Genomic DNA, 25,152 nt, shown 5'->3' on the forward strand with positions numbered 1-25,152 from the left:
GGACCATCGAGCTTTGTTGACGAAGCAGAACCCTCGCGTCGCCTCGCGTGGGCGAGCTTCTGATTTCTCGGCCTCGCGCCCCAGGCCCGAGGCTGAACTTTGGTAATAACATGAACCACAACATTTGGCATGAACCAGATTGACATTTAATCCAAGTCTTTGATATCCCCATATGTTCCAAACTCTGCCTTTCACTTCTGTGATTTGGTAAACACCTAGTTGTACCTATTTCCCAAAAAAAAACCCAGGCCTGCTCAATGAGAAGTCAAATGGCAGGCGGTGCCAAAAGCCTTCACAATGGCCAGCAGCAGCGAAAAATCCAGCAATCTGCAGCATCATCTCGGTTCGTGATTACCGTAGAGCTTTAATGGTGTTGTTCTTATTCATTACAGACCGCATAACGACTGAGAAAAAGGAATTGAGGGCTAATCTTGCAGGTACAGTTACACGCATCCGGGCATGAACTGACTAACTCCGTTTGTAGAACTGGTCGACTTCGTGGAGCACAATTCTGCAAATCTGTAGGTACAAGATCGAATCATGTCTCAGTTGCGATATCATCACTAATATGGCACCATAGTACTGTCCTAAATGACAAAGCATGGCACAAAATCTACGAGACCCTCTTCCAGGTCGTGGTGACGGAGAAGCACACTCTATTGAACTCGAAAGCGACAGGGAGAACACATCCTTCAAAGGGTAGACTGGAAATCCTTTCCTCTGCCCTGCGTAGAATTCTCAAAGCAGGACCACCGAATCTGAAACCCAAAACGCTCAGCGCCGTAGTCGACCATATTACGCAGATGCTACCGAGCACAGATGGAAAATATTTTGAGCCTGTTCTTGGACCTTATTTGAAGGCGATGCACGTTGTTTTGGGCCACCAAGCTAACGTGGAGCGCATGAAACGTCAAACATGGCTTGATGTGATCGACTTCTGCGTTGAAGGGATCAACGGCTTCGTCGAGGACAGCGAAAAAGAAACGAACAAAATTCCTCGCAGCTCTTCGGGGACTGGGGGAAGAAGTATACCTTCTCGATCGCTGGTGAGATCTACTTCTACCTCCAGCAATGGGGCGAATGAGAGTAACACCACTAGTCTTGCAAAGTTCCATGCTGAAGAGTTGCTGGAGATACTTCATCTTCTGGTTACTCCCACTAGTGTAGGCATTGCTGAATGCTATGAGACGGTCTCAAAATGTGTCTTGAGCTTCTGGAACGCTCTGTGGCACCCGCAAGGTAGCCGAGTAGAGAAGAGCTTTGTTTCCATATTATCCGCCCTTAACAGAGTAATCACATACACGAGAACGGACAAGATATCCTTCACCATCACCCTCGCTCAAGAAGTAGTCCCTATCATTTCACAGTTTTGGCAAAGCAAAAGTGTCGCCAAGGATGAAGGCTTGAATGCAGTGAGAGACGAGATGCTTCTCTTCCTGTTCGCTGTACATCCTCACTTGGAAAAGTGCTTGAGCGAAGGAGATCACGCAGTAAAGTTGCTAGAGGATCTTTCAGACGTGTTGAAGGCAGACTACACTAAGCGAGCAGCGAAAGATCAGTTACAAATTGACGATCTTGAAATGGTAGATTTCGGGTCAGACCCCCTCGTTTCGCCCTTCAGCTTGGCTCCATTTGGCCTTAGGAGACACAATATCCGAGGAGAGCGAAATTGGGCTCATCTTCATGTCATTGGCATACTCGAAGGCCTCATTAGTATCGGAATGCAGCGGGAATCTCTATCAGACAAACCTGACGGTTCCCCCAACCACCCCAGCAAGCGCCAAAAGGTAACTCGGAGCTCGGACAGGATCTTTGATTCTTTGAAGCTCGAAGACGAGAAGTCCAGGGTTTCTGGTCTCCAGATGCTACCATTCATATTGAGCAATCAGCAGCTGAAGGCTCCAGACTTAGAAGAACTACTTGATCTCCTCGCGACTTTAGCCGCAGATAAAAGGGGAGATATAGCCGTCTGGGTGCTGCTCACAATTTCGAGGTAACATCTAAGTCTCAACATTGTCGCGCTTGCTAATGTGGGCCCCTTAGCTGCACTTTCCAAAACTTGTCTACAACTGTGGATTCAACACTGTGGTTGTCACTTTGGCGAATTGGGACGAGAGCTTTAGTACTGTCCAATACCTGCCGCGCAGCAGCTCTTCAATTACACGCAATTCTCGCCACACAGCTTTTGGTTTATCGAGATGTTAGTGAAGACGTAAGCGCCATTGTCACGTCTGCAGATGTCAACGGTCCAGTCATTCTGTGCGATTGTTCTATATTTCTCATGGTACATTTATTACAGACTAGAATCCGAGAAGTTCCAAGCGCCAGTTTAAGCACATCTAAACACGCCGTTCGATGGCTCTTTGCTAAGTGGGACCCTTGTGAGTAAAAATACGTGGTTATATATTAGTTAATGTACTAAACTTCGATAGCCGATAAGTCATTTGCATCTCGTAGCGCCATCCATGTTCATCCCTTTCAGATTATGGGATTGTTCCGAACAAGTCTTGGCCTTGAACAGCTGCCACTTAAATCGAACACGATGCTGCCCCTGGGTCGTTTAGCCCAGGCTTGGCAATATCAAGTCGATGTCGAGAACATTGTGAGATACATGTTACTCCTTGATGACCACCTAATATCTTCCACTACGATTTGTAAATCGTGTCCAAAGGTCACCGAACATGGTAGGATCGTTTATTTCACGGATACTAGTCATTTTCTCACAACGCTAAAACTTATTCTTGAACTAATGTCATCAAAATCTAGCGAGCTACTCCAGAGTTGGCGGAGTTCCTCAGTAGATGATTCCTCTACAATATCCATCGACACCTTTCGTAGTGCAGTCGACACGACAATGACTATGCTTCTAGCGATGCCACACTTCTTCCGATCAAATCTGCAACAGGTACCAACTTTTGAGGCATGTATAAGAGACCTCTGCAAGGAACTTCTGGATTTTCTCAAAAGCTCTGATGCCCGGGATTCCATTGGGGCTCGGGCGCTCGCAGAATCACTCGTCATATCTATACAGCCATATTTGCCGCCATGTGATATGCATGAGTTTGTCAACCTCTCCAGAAAGAATCCTCATCTCCTGGATTTCTTGATCTCAGTCGCTGATGCCGTGGGGAAACGTCAATCGTTACATACCAATCCATCCTTGAATATCGAAGAGGATCCTATGGATGTTGACGATGATTTCAAGGAATTCTCGCAGCACAGCCATGGCAGACTGGACACCCAGACTTCAGCGATACCTCGACAATTGCTTGCTTTGGACGCTTCATCTGCATCATTTGACTTTGTCGTTGCTTCTCGCTTATTGTTAGTTGCGAATATGGATTTAAAACAAACGGCAGTCACATCCATACCAAGATCTTTTATCGAGAAACTGTGTGCTATGCAGGACGAAGAGCTTCTTCTCAACCACTATTTCATAAACGAACTCCTTCGATCTGACATGACCTTGGAAGCAGAGGACGCAACACTACTTTTCGAGCGTGTATTATTCCTTTTAAAAGCCCCAGACTTTGATCTCTGCGAGGTCTCGTTGGTGTTAGCTCTCGATTGCGCCATTGGACTTGCGTCCCTCTGGCTCGCTGCTGAAGCGGAAAGCGAACTGGCGGAATTTGCTATGGATTTCTACTACTGGTTGGCAGAGACAGCTCTCGAAAATATGATACTCTCCCCTGAATTGCAGAAACGTAGTGGGGAGTTATTACTACTTCTCATGAAAGAATCACCCGAGTATGGGACAAATATTCCATTACAATCGGCCCGGTCCCTGCTGTTTACTCTTCTCGAACGAAGTGAATTGTGCGTAAAGTGGTATATCGCAGATCACTTACCCGAGATATTTCAGCTCTTTCTGCTGGAAGATCACGACGCCATCTTCGTGGATATCCTAGAAGTCTTGCCGTCAGACTCTGAGTGGTTGGAAGGGATGTGTTTTCGGGTCATTGCTCTTTCAAAATTAGCCTCGAAATGGCCAACTCTACAGCGACGTTGCATATATCACATATTTGAAGTCCCTGAGAAGGTTTCAGAGTCTTTGGGGCATGCTGTCCAGTGCATGTCCAAAGTATCATCTGCTCTGCAGCTCACCAATTCTCGTGAGCTCTTCGCACTATTTGCTCCGCAAATTCTCTTTACATGGCTGGCAGCAGACTCGGGTATCAGTAATCTTCCATTCGAGATATTTGGCTTCGAAACACTTCGCGATCTAATCTCCAAACATCAAGATGAAGTAACTGGCATAATGATGATGCTTGGTCAGGATGATGAAATCGAAGTGGTCATTAGTCTACTTGGTGAAGAGGCAACGAATCTCTTTGAAAGGTCTTTTACGAAAATCATAGCGTATACCGTTGCTTATGACCTCAGTGTACCCCCACCATCAAGCTCCGAGAAAAGGTATATCACCGGCGAGTCCAGACTCAAAAAGCGTCTCGGTCCAGAAAGATTTATACAATACCTAAATAATAACTTCGCGGACATTGTTGCGCTTCTCTTCACAATTAGCGATCCTCATGACAGTCTAGACAAGTATCTACTCCAGAAAAGAAATCTTCAACCGGCCGGTCACATCATGTCCAGGATCAAGGCATTGACTGAAAATCGAGCCGTTTTACCTCCCCTTACCCAGCCAACATTCAAAGCCAAGAAACTGAGTGCACAATTAGATCATTTGTGTACCAAGACACAGTTTGAGAGCTCTGATATTTACACCCCAGCTCTTGTTGTGTTTATTGCTAGAAAGGTCTCTAACACTATTCATCCAGCCTTGGGATCGCTGCATGCCTGTGCTGTTCTTCGAAAAATCAGAACTCTCATATGTTTCGCAGGCAAATCTGTAACGACGGGATATCCTCTAGAAATGTTACTACAGATACTACAACCATATATTAAAGATACTCAGTGCGCCAATGACGCTATTGGGATTATGCAATATCTTCTCGAAACCGGAATTGAGCATATAAGTCGGGTACCTAACTTTGTTGCAGGAATCTCGCTATCCGTATTTGGGTCGTTGAAAGAGATAGCTAAAGCCGACCGAGCAAGTAGTACGCAAGAAAGCCAACACAAGAGCACCATCTCTAGAATAACTACATTCCATAAGTGGTTTGGGTCATATCTAAGAAAACAATATATGGACATGTTACCAAAGAGCCGATCATCCTCCAGCCTTCAGCGCTTGTTTGAATCTGCATGCACTATCGATTGGGTAGGTAACGCAGACTTGCGAACTTCGGAGAGTGACCTATTGTTGCGTCTCCTGCAAGACGAACACAAGTCACCAAAACTTTTGGATGGACCGTCAAGAGAAATTGCTCTCCAGATGCTATGCCACGACTTCCAGGCCCCTGATTCATTCCGGACGGACGTCTTAGGAGACGACGAGGCTTCCGTCGCCAATGCTGTCGCTGTCTGGAAGTCATGTCGTGGTGGCATTTCCAACAAAAAGTACCTTTCGTGGGCTTCTCGTGTGCTTGGTCGCGCTTTTGCTGCTTCTGGTGTCATCGAGCAAGATCTCTTGCGCGAATCATCCCTCTCTCAAATGAAATCACTCACGCCGAAGCCTTCTATCAATGGATCTCAGGCTGGCATCGTAGATCTCCTCCAAGAGCTTACACTTGGCCGTAATAAAGACAATATTGGTCTTGCTGAAATTGCGCTACGTTTAGCGCTATCCAAATCTGACGATACAGTTGTGCAGACGTTTCGAGATTGTATCAACCCTGGTCTCTACGATGCCTCTATCTGGGCACCTTTTACTGTTCCGCCTTCCGATGTATGGGACGATGATGATCTTCTTCGTATCTTTGACGGCTGTTATGATGAACGTGGTATACAACATGAAAATTGGGTGCGCAATCTCACTGTCAATCTCGCTCGGTCCGTGTCCAATGATGACCTACTTCATGCGGTAGTGCCGGTGCTCGGAAATGTTGGGGGATTTGCTGAGAAGGCTTTTCCGTTCATCATCCATTTAGTGTTGTCAACACAGCTACAGGATCAGCAAAGTATGAAAAAAAAGTTGTCTGCGTCTTTCAATACGTGGTTTGACAGGAGCGAGACCATCGACAAAAACAATCTGAAAGTGTTGATAAATGCTCTCTTATATCTACGAACTCAACCACCGAAAGACGACCGTCCTTCTGGAAACCGACTACAGTGGCTAACTATAGATTACATGAAGGCTGCGACTGCAGCGACACACTGTGGAATGCACAAGACAGCTCTTTTATTCATCGAGGAACACTATTCAACACCACTCAAATCATCTCGCCGCTCCTCTTTCAAGGATGTACTTGAGCAACACGAGATGCCTGTGGACATATTGCTTGACGTGTTCCAAAGTATAGAAGATCCTGATATGTATTATGGAGTTCAGCAAACATCAAATCTAAGCACAATATTGGCGCGATTTGAATATGAAAAGGATGGTCCAAAGAGTCTTGCGTTTCGCGGTGCTCAATTTGACAGCCACATCAGAAGAGGGGACAAGGAGGCGGACAAGGATGCACAGTCGCTAGTCAAGGCACTGGATGTTCTCAGTCTCAGCGGTCTTTCGCATTCGCTATTGCAAGCTCAGCAATCGGTCGACATGAGTGCTAGTTCGATAGAGTCGATGTATCAAACGGCCCGTAAGCTAGAGCAATGGGACATTCCTGTGCCTGATGTTTCCAGCAATAATTCAATTGCTGTATACAAGGCTTTTCAGGCGATCAACATAGCTGATGATCATGCAAGCATCAGGGATGCGCTGGATGACAGTTTCAACTTTACAATGAACGCTCTTGTAAGCAAGGACTTGGGAGTTAGTGACCTACACAGCTCTTTACAAACTTTGGCAGCCCTAGTCGAAATGGATGAGATTTTCTCGACAAGAGGGTCGGAACAAATAGAAGAAATGCTAGCAAGATTTGAGGCTCGGTCAAACTGGATGAAGACTGGCAGGTAAGCATGTTCGGCTTTTTTTGAGGTAACAAAACTGACCCATTTTAGCTTTGACGATGTCAGTCAAATATTGTCGTGCCGAGGAACTGCGTTGAGCACTCTAAGTCAGCGGCCACGCCTACAATCTCTTATGAACGTTGCGCCCGTGGATACAAGGCTTGTGGAAGTCAGAGCCTCTCTTCTTGCATCCACTCTTAACAGAGCACATAATGCACTCCAAGAATCTCTTTCCCTTGCAACGTCGATGATGGATCTCATTGGCCCTTGTCGTGAGCTGTCTCTTAACCTTGATGCAGCTGTTCATATAGAAGCGGCCAACGCTCTTTGGGATCAAGGTGAAACAACCTCCTCGATCGGTATACTACAAGGCCTTGATAACACGGCGTTGCTCAAGAAGCAAGCGGTTCCAGTCAGCCGTGCTGACCTTCTTTCGAAGACAGGCTATCAGGTATCGGTTGCCAGGTTGGAAAAAGCGGACAAAATTATTGACAGGTATTTGCGACCAGCTTTAAAAGAGCTTAGGGGTAGAATCGAAGGGAGTGATGCAAGCCATGTCTTTCATCAATTTGCTGTATTTTGCGATCAACAGCTTGAGGATCCTGACAGTCTTGAAGATCTTGAACGTCTCCAAAAACTAAGTAATGGTAAAAGAGACGAAGTTATTCAGTGGGAAAAGCTGTTGAAAGCTGCCACGTCAAATAGTGATCGCAGCAGATATAAGAGCCACCTTGGAAAGGCTAAAATCTGGTACAAGCTGGACGAAGAAGAACTTCAACGTCATATGTCAAATCGACAAGATTTCCTGCGAAGCAGTTTGGAAAATTATTTGCTAGCTTTGGCTGCGTCAGACGACCACGACAAGGTAGCGCTGCGATTCACAGCTCTTTGGTTGGAGCATGCAGATGAAGATCTGGCAAACGCATCTGTTTCGCAGCATCTATCCAAGGTTCCAAGCAGAAAATTTGCGCCGCTCATGAATCAACTCACGTCTCGTTTACAAGACTCCCCAGCGCAATTTCACAGACAATTGTTTTCGCTGGTTCTTCGCATCTGTGTCGATCACCCATATCACGGCATGTACCAGATTTATTCTGGCACTAGTACGAAGCCCGATTCCAAAGACGAAGCCGCTGTGTCGAGAAGAGATGCTGCTAGAAAGGTTGCCGCGCGGTTGAGTGCTCATGACAAAGTTGGCCAAATATGGGGTAATCTCAGTGCAATCAATAAACTTTATGGAATGTTGGCTGGGGAGAAAGATGATTCTAAATATCGATCGGGCAAGAAGATCAACATCAAGGACACGCAAGCCGGATTGAGACTCAACGGCCATCTAAACAAGTATCGTATTCCTTCCCCAACCCTCCACCTGCCTCTTGCTGCCGATCTTGACTATTCGAAAATTCCCGTCATGGTCAAACTCGAACCACAAATGACCATTGCATCGGGTGTCAGTGCACCTAAAATCATCACTGCTATTGCTGATACCGGACAAACGTTCAAACAACTTGTAAGTTGAATGCTTTTTCATACAAGACGTTGCTAACATTATGTAACTAGGTAAAAGGAGGAAACGACGATTTACGTCAAGACGCCATTATGGAACAAGTTTTTGAACAAGTGAGCGAACTGCTCAAATCCAATCGATCAACTCGTCAGCGAGATCTCAAAATCCGTACCTACCGAGTGCTACCTCTAACGTCCATCGCCGGTGTTATTGAATTCGTTCCAAACACTATCCCATTACACGAGTATCTTATGCCAGCTCACGAGCGATACAACCCAAAAGACCTAAAAGGCGCCCAATGCCGTAAAGAGATCGGTGAAGTCCAACAACAATCCATCGACGTCCGCGTTAAGAAATACCGCTCCGTAACTGAACGCTTCCATCCCGTCATGCGTTACTTCTTCATGGAAAAGTTTACAGATCCAGACGAATGGTTCGTAAAACGCAACGCCTACACTCGTAGCACAGCCGCCATCTCCATCCTCGGCCATGTCCTCGGACTCGGTGACAGACACGGGCACAACATCCTCCTCGACTCAGAAAGTGGTGAGGTTGTCCACATCGATCTAGGCGTCGCTTTCGAAATGGGCCGTGTCCTACCCGTTCCCGAACTCGTCCCCTTCCGCCTCACACGCGACATAGTCGACGGCATGGGCATAACCAAAACCGAAGGCATCTTCCGTCGCTGCTGCGAATTTACCCTCGAAGCTCTCCGCAAAGAAGCCTACTCCATCATGACGATCCTCGACGTCCTCCGCTACGATCCGCTGTACAATTGGTCCATCTCGCCGGTGCGTCTCGCGCGGCTACAAGAGGGCCAGAGCGCGCTGGCGAATGCGGATGGTGAGAGGGCTAAGGAGGCGGTCAATGAACCTGGAGAGGCGGATCGCGCGTTGACGGTTGTCAATAAGAAGTTGAGTAAGACGTTGAGTGTGCAGGCCACTGTTAGTGATCTCATTAATCAGGCGAGCGATGAGAAGAATCTGGCGGTTTTGTATTCGGGTAAGTTTTCTCTTCTCTTTCCTAATATTGATAGTGTGCTAATGTGTTGTAGGATGGGCTGCTTATGCTTGATATTTCACCTTGAATCGAGGTTGCCGTGAAAATTTGAGCGTTTTTTTCAGCAAGCAAGCGTATACCCTCACTGGATCTGAATCTCTTTTTTGCTGTTTCAAACAATTTGCTATAGATATATACGCGTACACCTGTTCAAAGGAGCATTCCTGAAAATTGGGAGATGTTAATACAAAAGTGTGCATATCTGGCAGGCTAGATTCTGGGTCTATATAGTAGTGGGTAAAATAAAATACAGTAGTACATAACATCCAAACTTCTTGACACATGCCTCTCCTTGTTTCTGGCCTCGCATCTACTACACCTCCCTAACCAGGCCCGATATAATCCAAGCATCTTGGTGTACAGGCAACTTCGAAACTTCAGAATTTTGAACACAAACATCCACTAAGACTCAAATATAATTAATCCCCCCTTTCTTTAACACAACGGAAGTCCTTGCTCAGCATACAACCAAGATCTCACTGCCTCTTGATATGATCCGCTCACTCTTCAAACTTCCATCCTCATTTCCAATTAGATTAGCCTCACGCGTTTATATTGCAGCATATGAGAGTATTTTGCATCTCGATTAGAAATTTTGAGATTCTTCTTAACGTACATGTATTATTAGCAGCTTCATCAAATAGCCCTATACAATATACTAAAGATATCGTAAACCTAGCTTCCCAAAACCATTCCGCAGTCAATTCACAAGCCAGGTCTCTACATTAATCCCTTCTACACTTGCTTTTGACAACACGCGACGGGCGGCATATATTGACATACAGGATACACTCGTTTGGTGCACTGTGTACGTATTCAAGGTTGGTTTGTGGGAACGGAACGCGTGACGGCTGATGTATTTCATCAGCGTGGATTCTTTACTAGACGTATGCCGTGATAGGGTATCGAGATAGCTGCGCGAATCTCATTACTATAGCTTGTGCTGCTATTCGCGAGGTAGAGCGGCACGTCAAATATCGCGCTCTCAACGAGTGATGGTTAGTAATTAAGCATGATTCATGACTTCCTTGTAAATTAATTATAATGAGATGATCGATAGCTCAGAGGTTTTAATGGTGATTAATCATTGAAGGTAAGTATTATAGAGAATGTAGCTTAGGACGGCTAAAACTTGGATGTAGTTAAGTAAGAATTCTTCATATCAATTTAGTTTAGGTTTCCGAGCCTTTTCTTCTTCTTCCTCATTTTTAGTAAGAGAAAGGTAAAGAATGATAGAAATCTCGAAATCTGGTCCTCTACGTACTTGTACTATATTCTGCTCCTTGGTACTATACCGCGAATTAATCCTAACAGAATCATCATAGCGGTGGTTATAATTAGACATTCTAGCTATTACTCATAACCAAGTAATTTTGACGTGAAATGGTCAGTGATAGACCTCAATCATCTCATGCCCCGTCTCAGAGACTAAACAACTCCCAAATTTCAATTCCCTCAAGCATTTCCACACAATAATCCCAGTAAACTAACCATCCTCCTAAGTCTAAAACCCAAAACTTACATCAAACTCAAACACACACTCCCTCCCAACCCCCAAAAAAGCTAGGACCCACACATTCACCACCCTCACCCTTATAAACCCAAACAACCATATCTGCACCACCCAATAGCAGTAAAGCTCTACGATCCTACTTCCATCAGAACTACCACTGCCACTCTTGTTAATTCCAAGTGGCGTTGGTACCCCCCGACGGGGGAAGGTAGGGGAGAGTGAGGAAGTGGTGCTCAGCAACGACTATTGGGTGGGAATTAATAAGCTGCAATCCTTAACGGGGTTGCGTAAGTCTTGCCGTTTTTTTCTACGCCATGGATTTTTTTGGGAGATTTTGGGCGGGGGGATGGCCGGGGGGGGGGGTTGATGTTTTGGTGAGATATAGGGGTGGGGAGAGGAATAACTGCCTCTGACTTCACAGTGAATTGTGTGTTTATCTTTCGGGGTTTCGATCTCTAACTCAGCTATCATCAATTTTAGAGACGATCAATAATCTTCTCCCGTAGATAAAGTTGACCTTGACTTTCTAACCTGCCGGACTCAAGGCGCGAGTTCTTTGTTATTGAATCACACTCCCCCACCACAAGAGCCCCCCTAGCGACGTAAAATCAACCATAAACACTACTCAGCACCCGATTTAACCTAAAACCTACTCCATCTTCACACATAAACCAGTTAGAAACATCGGCTTCAGTATCGTCAAGCTCATTCTTCCCTAATATTATAAAGGGGCCCTTGAAATATGAACTTCACCCCCTGACGTACTTCGTGAGATAGCAAACCACAACACTCCTCCCAACTCTCACCTTTCCACCCTGCCACCCTTCCAACCCGAATCCCAATATCCCAATCCTCCACTCTCAGACTCACCTTCCCCTGCACACAGTACATTGCTAGTACGTCTCAAACCAACGATATAATCTTCACCATATCAACCCTCTAGTTGAAGACCGAGCGTTTCATCGATATTCCTCGGTGACTTTCATTAAAAGCATTGATAGGATGGCCGTGAGTGACGTGGAGTGCATGAGCATGATACTTTTGGTCATGTTCGCTGCTTCGAAGTTCGAGCACATATATAACCGCTTCCTCATTCCTCTTTTCTACTTTCTCTGCACGGTCAGCCTCAATTTATCATCCTCTTACTCCACACTTCCTCCCCAGTTACCCTCTCCATCCTCACAAATTCAACGTCATCACGACATAACAGTCACCTCGACGTTCAAACAAATCATCATATCAAAAAATCTCCCTTCATTGATTAAGTATTTACAATTAGGTATCTCATTACAACCTTCCAAAACAACTCCAAAACTGACAAGACATGCCACCACCTCGTTCCTTCATTCAATCATTCTCCAAATGATAATATCACCGTCCAAAATTTCTCTCCACGAAGTAATTATTTAGCATTTTGTGTTTCTGTTTTCGCATATGTATTCTTCCAAAATATCCCTGATGCGATGTGCTGTGTGACAATCTATTTAGTGATTGTAAGGTTGAATGTTGGCGCGTTTGGTGTAGATTCAATGATCGCTGGGCCAGAGAGGATGTTGGAATCGGTCAGATTTCCAGAGTCGTCACTGGTCAAGAAGACGTAACTTTGACCTTCGATCATTGGTGGAACAATAGCTTGGACCATGCCGTCTACAACACCCTTTGGCTTGACTGCGACGATGTCGAGTCCGGAGACAAAGGTGGCGAAGTATGTGCCGTTTGGCATGGATCCTGGGAGGAGATCAAGAAGAGCTCCTGGTGCGACGGGCTGTGCGGTGACAGCTGTGAGATCATCGTATGCCATGACGGGAAGTGCCATGTTGGTTGATGGACATTCGGCGATGAATGCGCTGGCGATTGTGTAGACTGCGTTGAGGCCGAGTGGGGTACCGAAGACGTTGGCCATTGGAATCTCGCCGACTGCACCACGAGTGGCAGATTGCTGCAAAATTATTAGATAAATGTGTGAAAGGCTTGGAGAGGGATCCTTACATGTAAAGCTTCTGTGACCAAGATACTTCCAGCAGCTGTGAGGTATGCCTTTGACGTGATGTCTGCTGCTGCTCCAAGGTATGCGCTGACACCAAGACCTTCGACGACGGAGGCAAGCTGGACGAACGCTTTTGGTGTTGTCATTGGGAAGGTGTATTTGCAAGCCTCGACAGGTTTGGCTCCTGCAGCTGTAAGACCTGGGAAAGTCAGTCAAGCACAGCCCAAGGCGAATGTAAAACTTACCAGCCTCCAGGTAGACAACATGTCCCTCCTCGTCGTGAGCAATGTACTTCAACTCATTGTAGAACATCGAGGTGAAGCCGGCATCTGTGAACTCCTTCTCGCTCCACTTAGACAAAGCCTCCTTGTAGAATGCATTCTCGAGATGTTCGAGCTGCATATTGTCAGCAGATTTTTATAGACTGGAGAGACTGATACTAACAGTCAAGGCGTATTGAAGAATGACAGGGTCAATATCCATAGCTGCTTGCTTCTTGACGATCGAAGGACGAGCAGACGCGACAGTAGCTAAAGCCACAGCAGAGATGGTTGAGAAACGCATGATGAGTCGTTTAACTAGATGGTATTCCAAACTGAAGGGGGAGCCAAGATCAAGATTTCAAAATTGGAATGGAACTGTTGAGTTGAGTTGCCAAAAGTCGAAGATGTTGTTTGAGTATGAGAGAGTGATGAGTGAGAAGAGTTTGGGAAGGAAGTGCAATTGAGATATAGTTCAAAGAATTTCCATACAAAAACCGATGATCGCTCTTTCCCCATTCGAGAAATCTTCTGCACGCTGACAATTCAGAATGTATTCGGAATGGAAAGAGCCGTCCAAAGCCATGTGCCTTTCCGCTGGTAGAGAACCCGCATTAAGCTGGAAGCACTCACGAAGCCTCCCACGACTATGGTTTGGGGTACTCACCTAGCCAATCAAGAGCATCAAAATTCCATTTCCCTACAAAACACAATGTTCTAAGCTCCATTGACAAATCTCACTCTGATGGTTCCCGGATTTAGAGCTCCCGAGCTTGCTAGAGCTTGAAGCTTGTATGGATTTCTTTGTAGCTCATTGCTTCTTTGAGCCACGAATGCACAATTGACATCGAGACTAGCGATACTAGTTTGGGACGAAGACGCTTTCGGTGCATCTTTCGTCTGTTCCTGGGACAGCGTGTCCAGGTTCGGATGAGTGACGTGGACGCTAGTTGTAACGGCAAGTTGCGGGTAAATTGTAAGATTGGATTTGGAAGAACAATATTGGGAAGAGTCATGACGGGCTGTAACAATTTCAAGCACGAAAGCTCAAATTTATCAAGGCAGTTATGAATATACTGAAACACTTATACGTCTCTAATTATTAGATTGCTCGTCTCTCTCGTGATATTCGTACCTTTGAAATCTCACACCATCTCAATTCAAAAAGCCATAAAACAAACCTCTGTATACTTCCCTCAATCTCCCACCCAAATGGAAAACTTTGCCCACTGCGAACTCCCGAAAATCAAGATAATAAAGCCCTCGGCTCCCTCGATCCCGAGAAGAGAAAATCATCCTGAAGTTTAAGTGAGTACCCGCGTGCACAGCCCACAGCGTATTGGTGCCCAATTGCAACAAACAATTGCAAGACATATCCGCGGGGCCGAGGTGATGGTGGTGGCGCTTGTCTAGGAGAAAGTTCATAGGATGAAAGGGAGACGTTTTCGTCGTAGTCCCGTAGTAGTGGTGATGGTCACTCATATTTCTGCCTGGCCGGATGAGGCACCATCCGAGCAAGCGAGCCAGAACCCGACGACAGAGTTGAGATTTGGTGGTATCATGTGAATTGTATCAGAATCTAGCTGTCTAACGGTGTGATCACTTTCTTTTCTTCGCTGCTCTCTTTTCTCCCCTCACGTCCTTCTTCAACCTAGCGTCGACAATCTTGTACTTACCCTTGACACCTCTAGGTCTTCCGGCAATACCCCTGTTGCCACCACGAGCAACCACAACTTTGACCTGTTGCTTTGGCTTCTTCTTTGCGGCTTTGCTCATCAACTTCATGATGCTGCTTGCCTTCTCCTTCTCGGTCATACCCTCCTCATCTTGAAGTAATGCGGACTTCTTGCGTAGTTTTTCGAGTCGCTGTGCAGCGTGGAACTTCTTTCGGTCTTTGGCTTCACGGACCTTCTTGATTGGTCTAGCGTTTAGAGCTCGTAATTTCTCCTTGATGGCTGCCGCTCCTGCCGCTGTGATCGGACGATGTGGTTTGTCGTGCTTGCCCTCGTCGTCGAGAAACCAGTCTGGAAGACCGTCACGGTCCTTGAGGCTGTGCTTGGTAAAGTTCTCATCAATCAAGTCAGCTGTTGTCTTTGACCCGGAGGCAATAGCCTGGGCGAGAGTCATAGCTTCTGCTGTAATGATATCGATATCTGTCACACCGTTAGCTCAGATTGACATTAAGTAGAACAGTTGGGATGGGCTTACCTAGTCGACCATCTTTCCGGGGTTCATCGTCCCAGGGATTAGCTTTTGATTTGACAACTTCAAATCCCTCCTCGTCTGAAGACTCTGCCTCCTCCGCTTCAGGAACATCGGAATCTGAATCCGGCTCAATTCCAGGCGCATCTTGCCTAGCAATTTCTAAAGCGTCAAGGTCTGCGGAAATTTCCTCTTCCCCCTCTTCCAGTTCATCTTCAGATTCTACTTTCTCCTCGGGTATTCCGCCAATATCTTTGAAGATGTCTTGATCGAAGAATTGTGCTGCTCGCCGTGAAAGTCCTCCGGCTTTGTTGTCAACTCCTTGCAAATCCGTAAGCAGAGGTCCCTTTGATGGAGTTTCATCGTCTGAGGAGTCGTCGCTGTCCTCTTCAAGCTCCTCATCATCGTCACTGCCCTCCTTATCAGCAGTGAAACCCTCCCAGTCCCCATCCTCGTGTTCCTTTCTCGCTTTCTTTGCTCGGAATTTTGCGTCGATGCTCGACTTTTTGTCCTGATATTGTTCGTACATCGAATCCAGTTCCCGATCGAGCCTGTCTTGCTCCTCATCGCTCTCTTCTTCTCCGTCTGATCCAAGCCCACTATCATGATCCTGCCGCGAGTCGCTTGCTTTGAGAATGGCCATTTTGCCCTTAGCAATCTTATCAGCAGCCCCGCTCTTATCGACCGCCTTCAAACCGAACATAGAATTGTCTCCATTGGGGCCGGACTGCTCAAGACCAATCTCAGTGGGTGCTGTCATGTGAAGCTGCATCCGTATGATTTCCTTCTGTTTCTTCTCGTTCTCCCTCCTTCTTTCACGCTTCTTCCGTAACCTTTCTTTGTCGGTCAATTCTTGTAGTCTTTCCGCGATTTTTAATTCTTCATCCATCGACTCGACCTCAGCTACTTCTTCCTCTGCTTCTTTGACAGACTTTTTGGTCGCAAATCCAAACTTCTCCCGGACCTTCAGCCGCCATTTCAACAGATTCCTGAATTCTTTTCTTCCCAACACTCTCAGATCTTTGCAGCAATCTCGAATTTCCTGAGTTGTTTCAGGCAATTTGTCAAGCGCTGCAAGAGCTACGTCTCCGTTCGGTGGTTGATCGAAACTCAATTTATTCAAACTTCCCAAAATTGCGATAGGGTCAGTAGTCTGAATGAATTCACTTGCCGGCACCTCCTTGTACTGGGTCATATTCCCATCCTCATAACCATCTCTCTTCCTCTTCTTGATCTCAGGATTGAAAACCTTGGCTTCATTATTGGGTGTGGGGTCTGACAACTCAGCAAAGACAGATCTTGGGTCCAAGAATTTGGGATCGATTCGCTTTGGCGCTTTGAAACCCTGACATACGACGAAAATCTCTGCGGAAACATTTCTCGAGGATGGCGGTTTAGTGGCCTCGACCTTTGTGAATAGCTGGTTGAACACCCAAAGTAAACTGTTATAATCCTTCGATCGAAAGACCTTGGTGACAAAAGTTCCTCCCTCGGCCAAAAACTCCGTAGCCAGCTTCATGGCCTGCAAAGCCAGTTCGGCCTGGTTGAAAGAATCCTGCACCCAAGCGGTACCAACATTGGGCGCACCATCGTGTAGGACTGTATCCGCTTTCCAAGTCTTGAAATGCGATCGGATCGTTGCTCGACATTTGTCGGTGGTAATATCGCTCTGGAAGGTAATAACTCGTGGAATGGGTTTGATGGGGGAGAGATCAACACCGACAATAAGACTGCTCACTGGCATGGCCTCTGCTGCGACTTGACACCATGACTATAATTAATTAGACATTATCTCCCATCTGCTAAGAATGCAACTTACACCTGGTGCAGCGCAAAGATCCAGTAAAACTTTACTCTTTTCCAGAAATCCATACTTCTTGTTCAGCTGGATCAACTTGAACGCAGCTCTGGCTCTGTATCCCTTCTCCTTGGCCAACTTGTACCACTTATCAAGACGACCTTTTCCATGCTTCTTTTGGATACCCATGGCTGCGGGTGGCTAACTGGCGATTATCAGGGAGAGTGGCGGTTTGATTTGTTACAGTCGCATCGTCGCAACAAATTCGAGGATATTTTTCTCTGGCGGGAGGAATTTCTCGCCAAGACGCTAAGATAGCCCGATAAGACAGCTTTCCCCACTGATTGAAGGGAAGAATGAGGAAAGAGAAGGCAATTGTGTTTGTTTACCTTTAAGTATACGTTTTCCAGAAAATTCAATTGTTTCTTCTTGTAAACGAAAAACTTACTAGAACCATCACTCGAAATTACCAGTAAAACATAAAAATCGGATGTTTCATGTTTTTACCCCACTTATTCCCGTCAGAGCTTCGGCCAGCCACCAGGAACCCGAAATCGCGTAAAGTGGAACGCGAAAGTCGCGCTGAGATGCGAGAAGGCCAAAGAACCTCACTTCTCAAGATCCACAACCAAAACCGAACATGTCCAGATTCTAGATCTATATTTCCTAGACTCCTTCTTTCAAGAATTGCCAACACACATCATAACATCAAACTCATCATGCAATAGAAAGTAGACACGCATAGAACATTGCCACAACAACAATCGATCCGGCCCCGACATGGCTTCCTCCGACTGCCTCGAGGTTTCCTCACTAGATGCACCAAGAACTCCACCACCACAGAGGACACTGAGGTCAGCGAAAAGATCATCAATGTCACCACCTCCTTTGCCATCACAATTACCTCCGACTCCCACTCGCCGTCCAAGAAAAGAGAAGTCCAATCCTTCGGTTACACCACGTCGATTCCGTACCTTCTTCACGCCACGGTCAATGGGGACGCGTACCAATGGAAGTAGAAGAGCTTTATTTGATATTACTGCGCCAGCTCTCAACAGCGGTGTTGTTCAATCAAGTCCGATTCGGCCTCTGGTCCTCGAAGATCTTCAAGAAAACCAACCTTCAGCATTTCCAAGAGATTTGAAGCGGCGAAAATTGGCTCATAGCCCGGAATCACTTCCCAAACATAAACGAGCAGGAAGACGTGGATCAAGGGGAACGGAAGCAGACAAAGATACCACGCCTGTTCTTCAGTCTTCTCCATGTGCTAGAGCATGTACAGATAGGCTGGTTTTAGAAGATTGTGAGGAAGAGGTAGAGGAAGAGGCAGAGAAAGAGGTAGCCCAGCCAAAGACCATAAAAGGAATTGACCGCTTAGTTGATCGCGGACTTGCGGGAAGTTTGCTTCAGATGAATCTAGGCAGTAGTTCTCGAGGTTCTCGCCTACGAATGGAATATCCTGTTAATGGTAAGTAATAATTCTGCTTATATGATAGATACATATCTAACCACGATCAGATTGGCGAGATGAAACTGCAAACTTCTCTAGTAACTCTACAGATGTCTACATGTGTGGTAGCTTGAATGGACCAGGATTATGTATACCGTTCTGTACCGCGAGTTTAAACAGTAAGTCAAACATTTCCCCCCCTTTGAGCAAAGCTGACCCATCCTAGCGAATTCTTTGACTGCTATTGGCGATGAACAAGGAGGTGTCCGACTTCTTGAAACAAAGCAGGATGAACTCCCCGCGTTTAGCGAGCCCTATGTCTCCTTCAAAGTCCACAACAATGCCATAATTGACATGACCTTTACCAACGATGACTCCCTGTTAGCCACTGCATCTGGAGACTCCACCGCCAGGGTCGTCGACATGCTCACTCAAACTACTATCGCCGTCTTGGGAAATCACTGTGCATCACTGAAGCAGGTTCGATTCCAATCTGGGGCCAACAACAACCATGTTTTAGCAACTTCAAGTAGAGATGGAAGTGTACAGATATGGGACTTGAGGTGTAAGGGTTTGGATGGTCCTGTCAACCACCTCCAGCTACCAGTCGAACCACATAGAACCACGAATCGATCCTCAGCGAAGAGCCTGCTCTATGGCCGTCCTATCAACAGCATATACGACGTTCACAGAGTCCCTTACAACGTCACCCCATCTTCCACCGACACACCTTCACGCAACGAAGTCACATCAGCCCGTGCTGGCAGCATATCAGTAACAGCCCTTCAATTCCTCCCAGCAGGTCTCGATCACCTCCTCCTTACCGCCTCCGAAATGGACGCCGAAGTTAAACTCTGGGACATCCGCACCATCTCCTCAACCCGCAAAAAGCACATCCCCCTTTCACACACCAAAAAACCAGAAAGCCACAACCAATGGCGCCATTTCGGCACCAACTCCCTCTGTCTCAACACCTCCGGCTCACGTCTCTACACCCTCTGCAAAGACAACACCGTCTACGCCTACTCGACCGCCCACCTCATCTTAGGCCACACCCCCGAACTCTCCCTCCCAACCTCCTCCCGCCGCTCCCCCCACCGCACAACCCAGGGCCTCGGTCCCCTCCACGCCTACCGCCATCCAAAACTCCAAGCCACGTCCTTCTACTGTAAAGCCGCGCTCCGCAAGTCCGTGAACGGAGACACAGAACTCCTAGCCGTAGGCTCAAACGACGGATCAGCTGTCCTGTTTCCCACAGACGAACGATACATCCCTACATCATCCACCTCACAGCCAACACCAAGTCTCCGTCGTTCCTCGTCGTCCCAGACTCTTGCGGCTAGCGCCGGTATCCCGGTTTCGAGTAATGGAACGGCGTTGATTCGTGGTCATGATAGGGAGGTAGGCAGTTTATCGTGGACGACTGAGGGCGATTTGATTACCGTCGGTGACGACTACCTGGTTCGCGCGTGGCATCAGGGATCTGGTGCACGAGAGTTGAGAATGGGTGGGGAGGGCGGCGGGAAACGGTGGAGGTGTGGATGGGCAGATGTGGAGGGGTGGTATGATGACGATGAGTTCTAGCTCTGATGGATAAGATAGGATGGGCTTGTGTTTGTATTGAGAGCGATGGCCAGAAGGGGACGGACGAGTTGGGTGTTTGTATAATTTTAGCTAGAAGCGTCTGGTGTTTGGGTATACCATGAGAATTCTTTGTTTTTATGTACTAGCGACCGGGCTGGGTGGGTGGCTGGGTTATTCGTGGTTTGGAATCACAACTAGATTTCAGCGTAGGTGTGGGTGGTTGTTAGATCAGATTAGATGAGAATGAAATTACACATTCTATAAAGGGTGAGGTCTTTGGTGGTTTCGATGTGAGATATAGGTGTTTTATTGTTTAGGTAAGTGCTGAAACGGAGAAACAAAAAAGATGTTTAGTATACGAGGTGGAGTGTTCATTATGCACAATGCTACCTACATAGAAAGTGGTATGACACCATTCGATCAGGTCCTCACATCAAACTGGCGTATCCACTACAGGATACGGAGTATTCATCAACCATCATGCAAAGTATTGGTATTATGCTAATCTACTAAACCTCCTTCCTTATATTACACACCCCCAGTCTTCCATAAACCCATCTCCATTGGACTATATACATTTCCCCCTTTTTTCTCAACCTCGTCTGGCAAATTCCACCCCTCTTCATCCTACAAAGCAAAGTGATACGTTGCAACATTGCCTTAAGATATAATACAATTATCCCTCTCAACATCACTCCCATCACTGAAACAGAAATACAAATACAACCACCGCAATCCCCACCGTTCCCAACACGGTAAATCCTCCATGGATGTCGCGTTGTGCAGTACTTTTATGGTAAACAGTCTGATTGACAGTTTGGTTTTCGTTGTTACTGAAGAAATTGCCTTGAGCACTGGTGAGGTTGCTATCTGGTGCTGTCATAACAGTGGGATCGGGTGCTGTGTTTTGGTCTGGGATGATGCAGACTGCGCCCTTTGCGGAAGGATCTTTGCATCGTAGTTTCCAATCTTCTTGTCGTTTCGGAAGAGAAGAGTTGAAGTATCCTTTGACATATCCGACCGATAATGTGGCATTTTCTATTGGTGGACCGGCGGACCAGAGGATATTTCCATTGCTCCAGTGTGTGAGGATTAGATGGCCTGGTGAGAAGGGTGTTGTTGAGGCGTCGAATCTTGTGAGTACTTCGGTGTCTGCGTAGAAGACAATTGAACCAGGTAGGTAATCTATTCGATATTTGTGATACGCGTTGGTAGGGTTGAAAGGGAGGTTGACTCTTCGATAATTCCCTGTGTCCGCGCTGTTGAATCCTGTCTTTTTGCTTTTATCGGCTTGTAGGACCAGATTTACTGGGAAAGTGTCGTTTTCGAAATTGAATTGATCGGACAAGAACTCCATGTCAATCTCCTGGCTATCGTCGAAATACTGTCAAGTCATTAGCGCTACGTATAAGCACCCGCAGTTTTGAAAACGTACCCAAAAGAACGCAGCGCATGTTCCGTTTATTGGAGTCAACTTCATCGATGCCCGATATGTTCCCCATATCATATCTGTTCTAGCAGAGTTCACCTGTCCGGTCTTGACATATCCATCCTTTGGTGTTCCAGCTTCAACCGTCAACCTCAATCCAGGATCTCCTCCAAGTTCGCCAGGTCCAGTCCAGTTTCTCGGATCCGAAATATGATTGATAACCACTTGCGACAAGGTATAGTTGATTCCTGCGAATTCATCAGCCATGATCTACGCGTAAATACAACCCACCAGTAAACGAGACCGGTGAGCATATAGCTAAGGATTTACAAACCATAAGGACCCTGCGCCGCCTCTGGGGTCATAGAATAGTTCTGTGCATACCAGTCGGTATCTAACGTTATATTGTCGATGTGAAAGAAATCAGATTCCAGGATATCAGTGAACAACCACGTTGTCGGAGCCGTGACATCGCTCGAATTGACATTCGCAGTATATCCGCATTCGCAGTCTGCGACAATCGTTTTGGCAAGAAGAAGAATCAGGAAAGAAATCATTTCAAGTGTATGAAGATTCGATTGTGACAACTTGAGCATGTTGCGCGAGAACTGTCTAATCTCGGGTCGTAGCAGATTCGCGGTTGTAAACATCCAAAGGTGAAGGACATGAATTGGAAAATATCACTCAGATCATGATGACGAGACGCGTGGGAGGAACACAAGTAGGACCACAACGGGAAGTCGCAGGAAAGAGTGACGAGAATTTGGGAATGGCAAGAGCTACCTGGTTGGAAGCGAGGGGGGTAAGTCACGATAGTTGCACGACAGACGTGGGACTGCTTCTCAACCGAAATTGGTTCGCTGGTAATTGTGACACGTTCGTGCGAATTGGTGAAATGTGTAAATTGTGATGCAGGGTTTTTCTAGTACGACTTGGATATCATGAATTTTCTCGAGTCTCCTGTTGGTTCCCGGTTGTGAGCCTCATTGCTCGCTTGTTCTAGTGAAGATCGGAGAAGATATCAAGCACAGGAGGATTAATGCTCCAGCAGTCCATTTCAGTAGATTGATGTTGTGCAGCCGTTCAAGATGTAATTTAGATTCGATTTGACCTTTGAAAGATTGAAATTCGGTCGAATTGAGTTTTCACATCTCATCAAACTCAACTCATGTAATTCACCAGCAATTTTATGCTGTGCAACATTCTGGACTGCAAAGAAATATCTGCCATGGACCATATGATGAGAAAGATATGTTAATAAATACGTCACATTTTTCAACTCCAACTCTTTTGGGTGCATCAGACATCCTGCGAGACAGATGAAAACCGAATAAATATAGAGATGCTTCGTGAAAGTTTGGTCTGTGATACATGAACGCTATCTACAAAACCCTGCATGTGTAACATATCATGATTCGTAAGAGGCCAAATGGAGCTTGAGGTCGCCTGCAAAATCTATGTTGTATATAAGTGATTGTATGCAGGTGTTCAAGACTGCTGAAAATTCTTCAGTTTGTATTTAGATATCGCTAGCAAGTTGTTCCTGGCAATTGTTAAGATTACAACTAACGGTCCTAGAAGTTTACTTCGATTTCTCAAAATGTTTTCATTTCTAATGTGCTTTTAGAGAAAAGTGAATCAAGAAAATTTGCCATTCCGGCTTCAAACTCCTAAGAAGATTCAGAACATTACTGCGATATACAACAGAAAAGATGGAGATGAACAACAGGCCAGAATCTCAAATAGTCTAGAACATTATTGCGATATGCAACAAGAGAGGAGTAAGTTGACATTCACTATCTTCCAAATCACCTAACTTCAGTTCCAAGATCTCACATAGCTTGAAACAATACTGCGAAATGCAACAAAAAGTTCAGATTCAGTTCTAGTATTCTATTTTCTTTAACAGCATGAAACATCGAAGCGATATGCGACAAAAAAAAGCCAGAAGACAAAAGCTCCAATTCACTGTTTTTTTTTGTTTTTTTAGATTATGAAGATATGAAACAAAATCACCACAAGCCGTCAATTCTTGACTCAACCATAAATCCAGTAACGGAAATCTGCTCCGGAAACATCCCTCTTTGATAGTGAGCAAATAAGATTCCTGGAATTTCACATTTTAGAATTCTTCTGGGTATATCTGTAGTTTATATATATTGTACCATTCACTTCCTCAAAAGACAGCTCACTTGCCATACGTGACCGAACGAGTTAACATCCTGCCTTCGAGAGCTCCAGTTCTTCATCTGATGTAACTTTATCAAGATACTGTTTCAAAATAATCTCACAAGTCCATCCAACTTTGTAGAAGTCAACCAGAAAATCACTAAGCACACAACCACATAAAGTCCGCCGTCGCGTCAGCAACCCAATTTCTAACAAGAATGAAATCGATTTTGACAGGAAACAAGGATGGATTGAATGGTTTGGCAGGATCAAACCCATAAACATCATTTTCGGAAGATTTACTCGTTGTAGACTAGAAGCGTAGATATTGCTGTAAAGGTGGCCGCATATTTGAAATCACTCGTGTTCAACAGCTCCTAACTAAGGTGACTGTATATCTCTTATATAGATACAAATCATCAGAATACGAATTCCATCATTTCCATCCCAGAAATCAATACACACAGCCCAGCATCACCTTTCCTCCCCCCTTTCAACCAAGCCTTCATGAATGCACAACACAGCACAAAAATCAAACATGTCTTTCCCATTGATCTAACTTAGGAAGTAGCCATATTTGTACATGCAAAAAATAATTGAGATACAGTTTTCAAAAAAAAAAAATTTACTAGAAGCTCAAAAACCTAAACATTACCATTATACGCTAGATATTCAGAACAACAACACACTTCCAATCTTACCGCTCTCCACATTTCTCGCATACAATAGTCACAACTATCGATACCTCCTCCCCACCACACCCTAATATCAACCCCCCCAGAGCACACAAACCAAACCCCAATACACCCCAAACCCCAGTATCCTCTAGCAACACCCACACTTTCTCTTTCAATTCCTTTGAATTCAAGAAATTATCAGGTACTAACTATCCCCCTCATCCACATCTAAACAAACCCTCCCTGCGTAAATTTTACTCACCTCACATCAGATGAACCCCCCCCAAAAAGAGTCCTTGAACATAGAACCACCCTCGAAAACCACAGACGCAGCATCAGCACCGGAATTCTCACCCAGCGAACAAACGCAAAATCCACAAGCAAACCCCGTATCCTCTTAAGAAAAAGACTAGCCCCGCCCCTCTCTCGTCAACCAAAACCCCCCTACTACCTACATCAGCGGCGTCGAACCGCCTAACGTTCCCACAAACCACCCTCGCTCGTGGATAACACGTGGGAATCCCCACCGTACAGATTGCCCTAAACTAGCGGATCTACTA

General features: G+C 45.8%; 5 protein-coding genes across 5 annotated transcripts; 2 read left to right on the forward strand and 3 right to left on the reverse strand.

Moving 5' to 3' along the window:
• Window positions 1-297: 297 nt before the first annotated feature.
• GLAREA_11294 (Protein kinase-like (PK-like)) lies at window positions 298-9,538 on the forward strand (the record flags this gene model as incomplete). The annotated part of the gene is made up of 9 exons (XM_008079482.1): window positions 298-343; window positions 393-437; window positions 485-521; window positions 581-1,993; window positions 2,044-2,381; window positions 2,433-6,960; window positions 7,009-8,467; window positions 8,518-9,466; window positions 9,519-9,538. The coding sequence occupies 9 exons, from the start codon at window positions 298-300 to the stop codon at window positions 9,536-9,538; spliced, it is 8,835 nt and encodes a 2,944-aa protein (XP_008077673.1).
• A 2,978-nt stretch (window positions 9,539-12,516) lies between these two features.
• Window positions 12,517-13,587, reverse strand: GLAREA_11295 (uncharacterized protein; the record flags this gene model as incomplete). The annotated part of the gene is made up of 4 exons (XM_008079483.1): window positions 12,517-12,975; window positions 13,026-13,222; window positions 13,269-13,419; window positions 13,468-13,587. 4 exons carry the CDS (start codon window positions 13,585-13,587, stop codon window positions 12,517-12,519), a joined length of 927 nt encoding a protein of 308 aa, XP_008077674.1.
• A 1,295-nt stretch (window positions 13,588-14,882) lies between these two features.
• On the reverse strand, window positions 14,883-17,472 carry GLAREA_11296 (S-adenosyl-L-methionine-dependent methyltransferase; the record flags this gene model as incomplete). Its single annotated transcript, XM_008079484.1, has 3 exons — window positions 14,883-15,436; window positions 15,492-17,256; window positions 17,305-17,472. The coding sequence occupies 3 exons, from the start codon at window positions 17,470-17,472 to the stop codon at window positions 14,883-14,885; spliced, it is 2,487 nt and encodes an 828-aa protein (XP_008077675.1).
• Window positions 17,473-18,063: 591 nt separating this feature from the next.
• On the forward strand, window positions 18,064-20,317 carry GLAREA_11297 (WD40 repeat-like protein; the record flags this gene model as incomplete). The annotated part of the gene is made up of 3 exons (XM_008079485.1): window positions 18,064-18,751; window positions 18,802-18,912; window positions 18,960-20,317. The coding sequence occupies 3 exons, from the start codon at window positions 18,064-18,066 to the stop codon at window positions 20,315-20,317; spliced, it is 2,157 nt and encodes a 718-aa protein (XP_008077676.1).
• A 700-nt stretch (window positions 20,318-21,017) lies between these two features.
• GLAREA_11298 (Concanavalin A-like lectins/glucanase) lies at window positions 21,018-22,342 on the reverse strand (the record flags this gene model as incomplete). Its single annotated transcript, XM_008079486.1, has 3 exons — window positions 21,018-21,701; window positions 21,753-21,994; window positions 22,081-22,342. The coding sequence occupies 3 exons, from the start codon at window positions 22,340-22,342 to the stop codon at window positions 21,018-21,020; spliced, it is 1,188 nt and encodes a 395-aa protein (XP_008077677.1).
• Between the last annotated feature and the right edge of the window lie 2,810 nt (window positions 22,343-25,152).

Source organism: Glarea lozoyensis, assembly GCF_000409485.1.
Source record: "Glarea lozoyensis ATCC 20868 chromosome Unknown GLAREA11, whole genome shotgun sequence".
Classification (NCBI taxonomy): domain Eukaryota; kingdom Fungi; phylum Ascomycota; class Leotiomycetes; order Helotiales; family Helotiaceae; genus Glarea; species Glarea lozoyensis.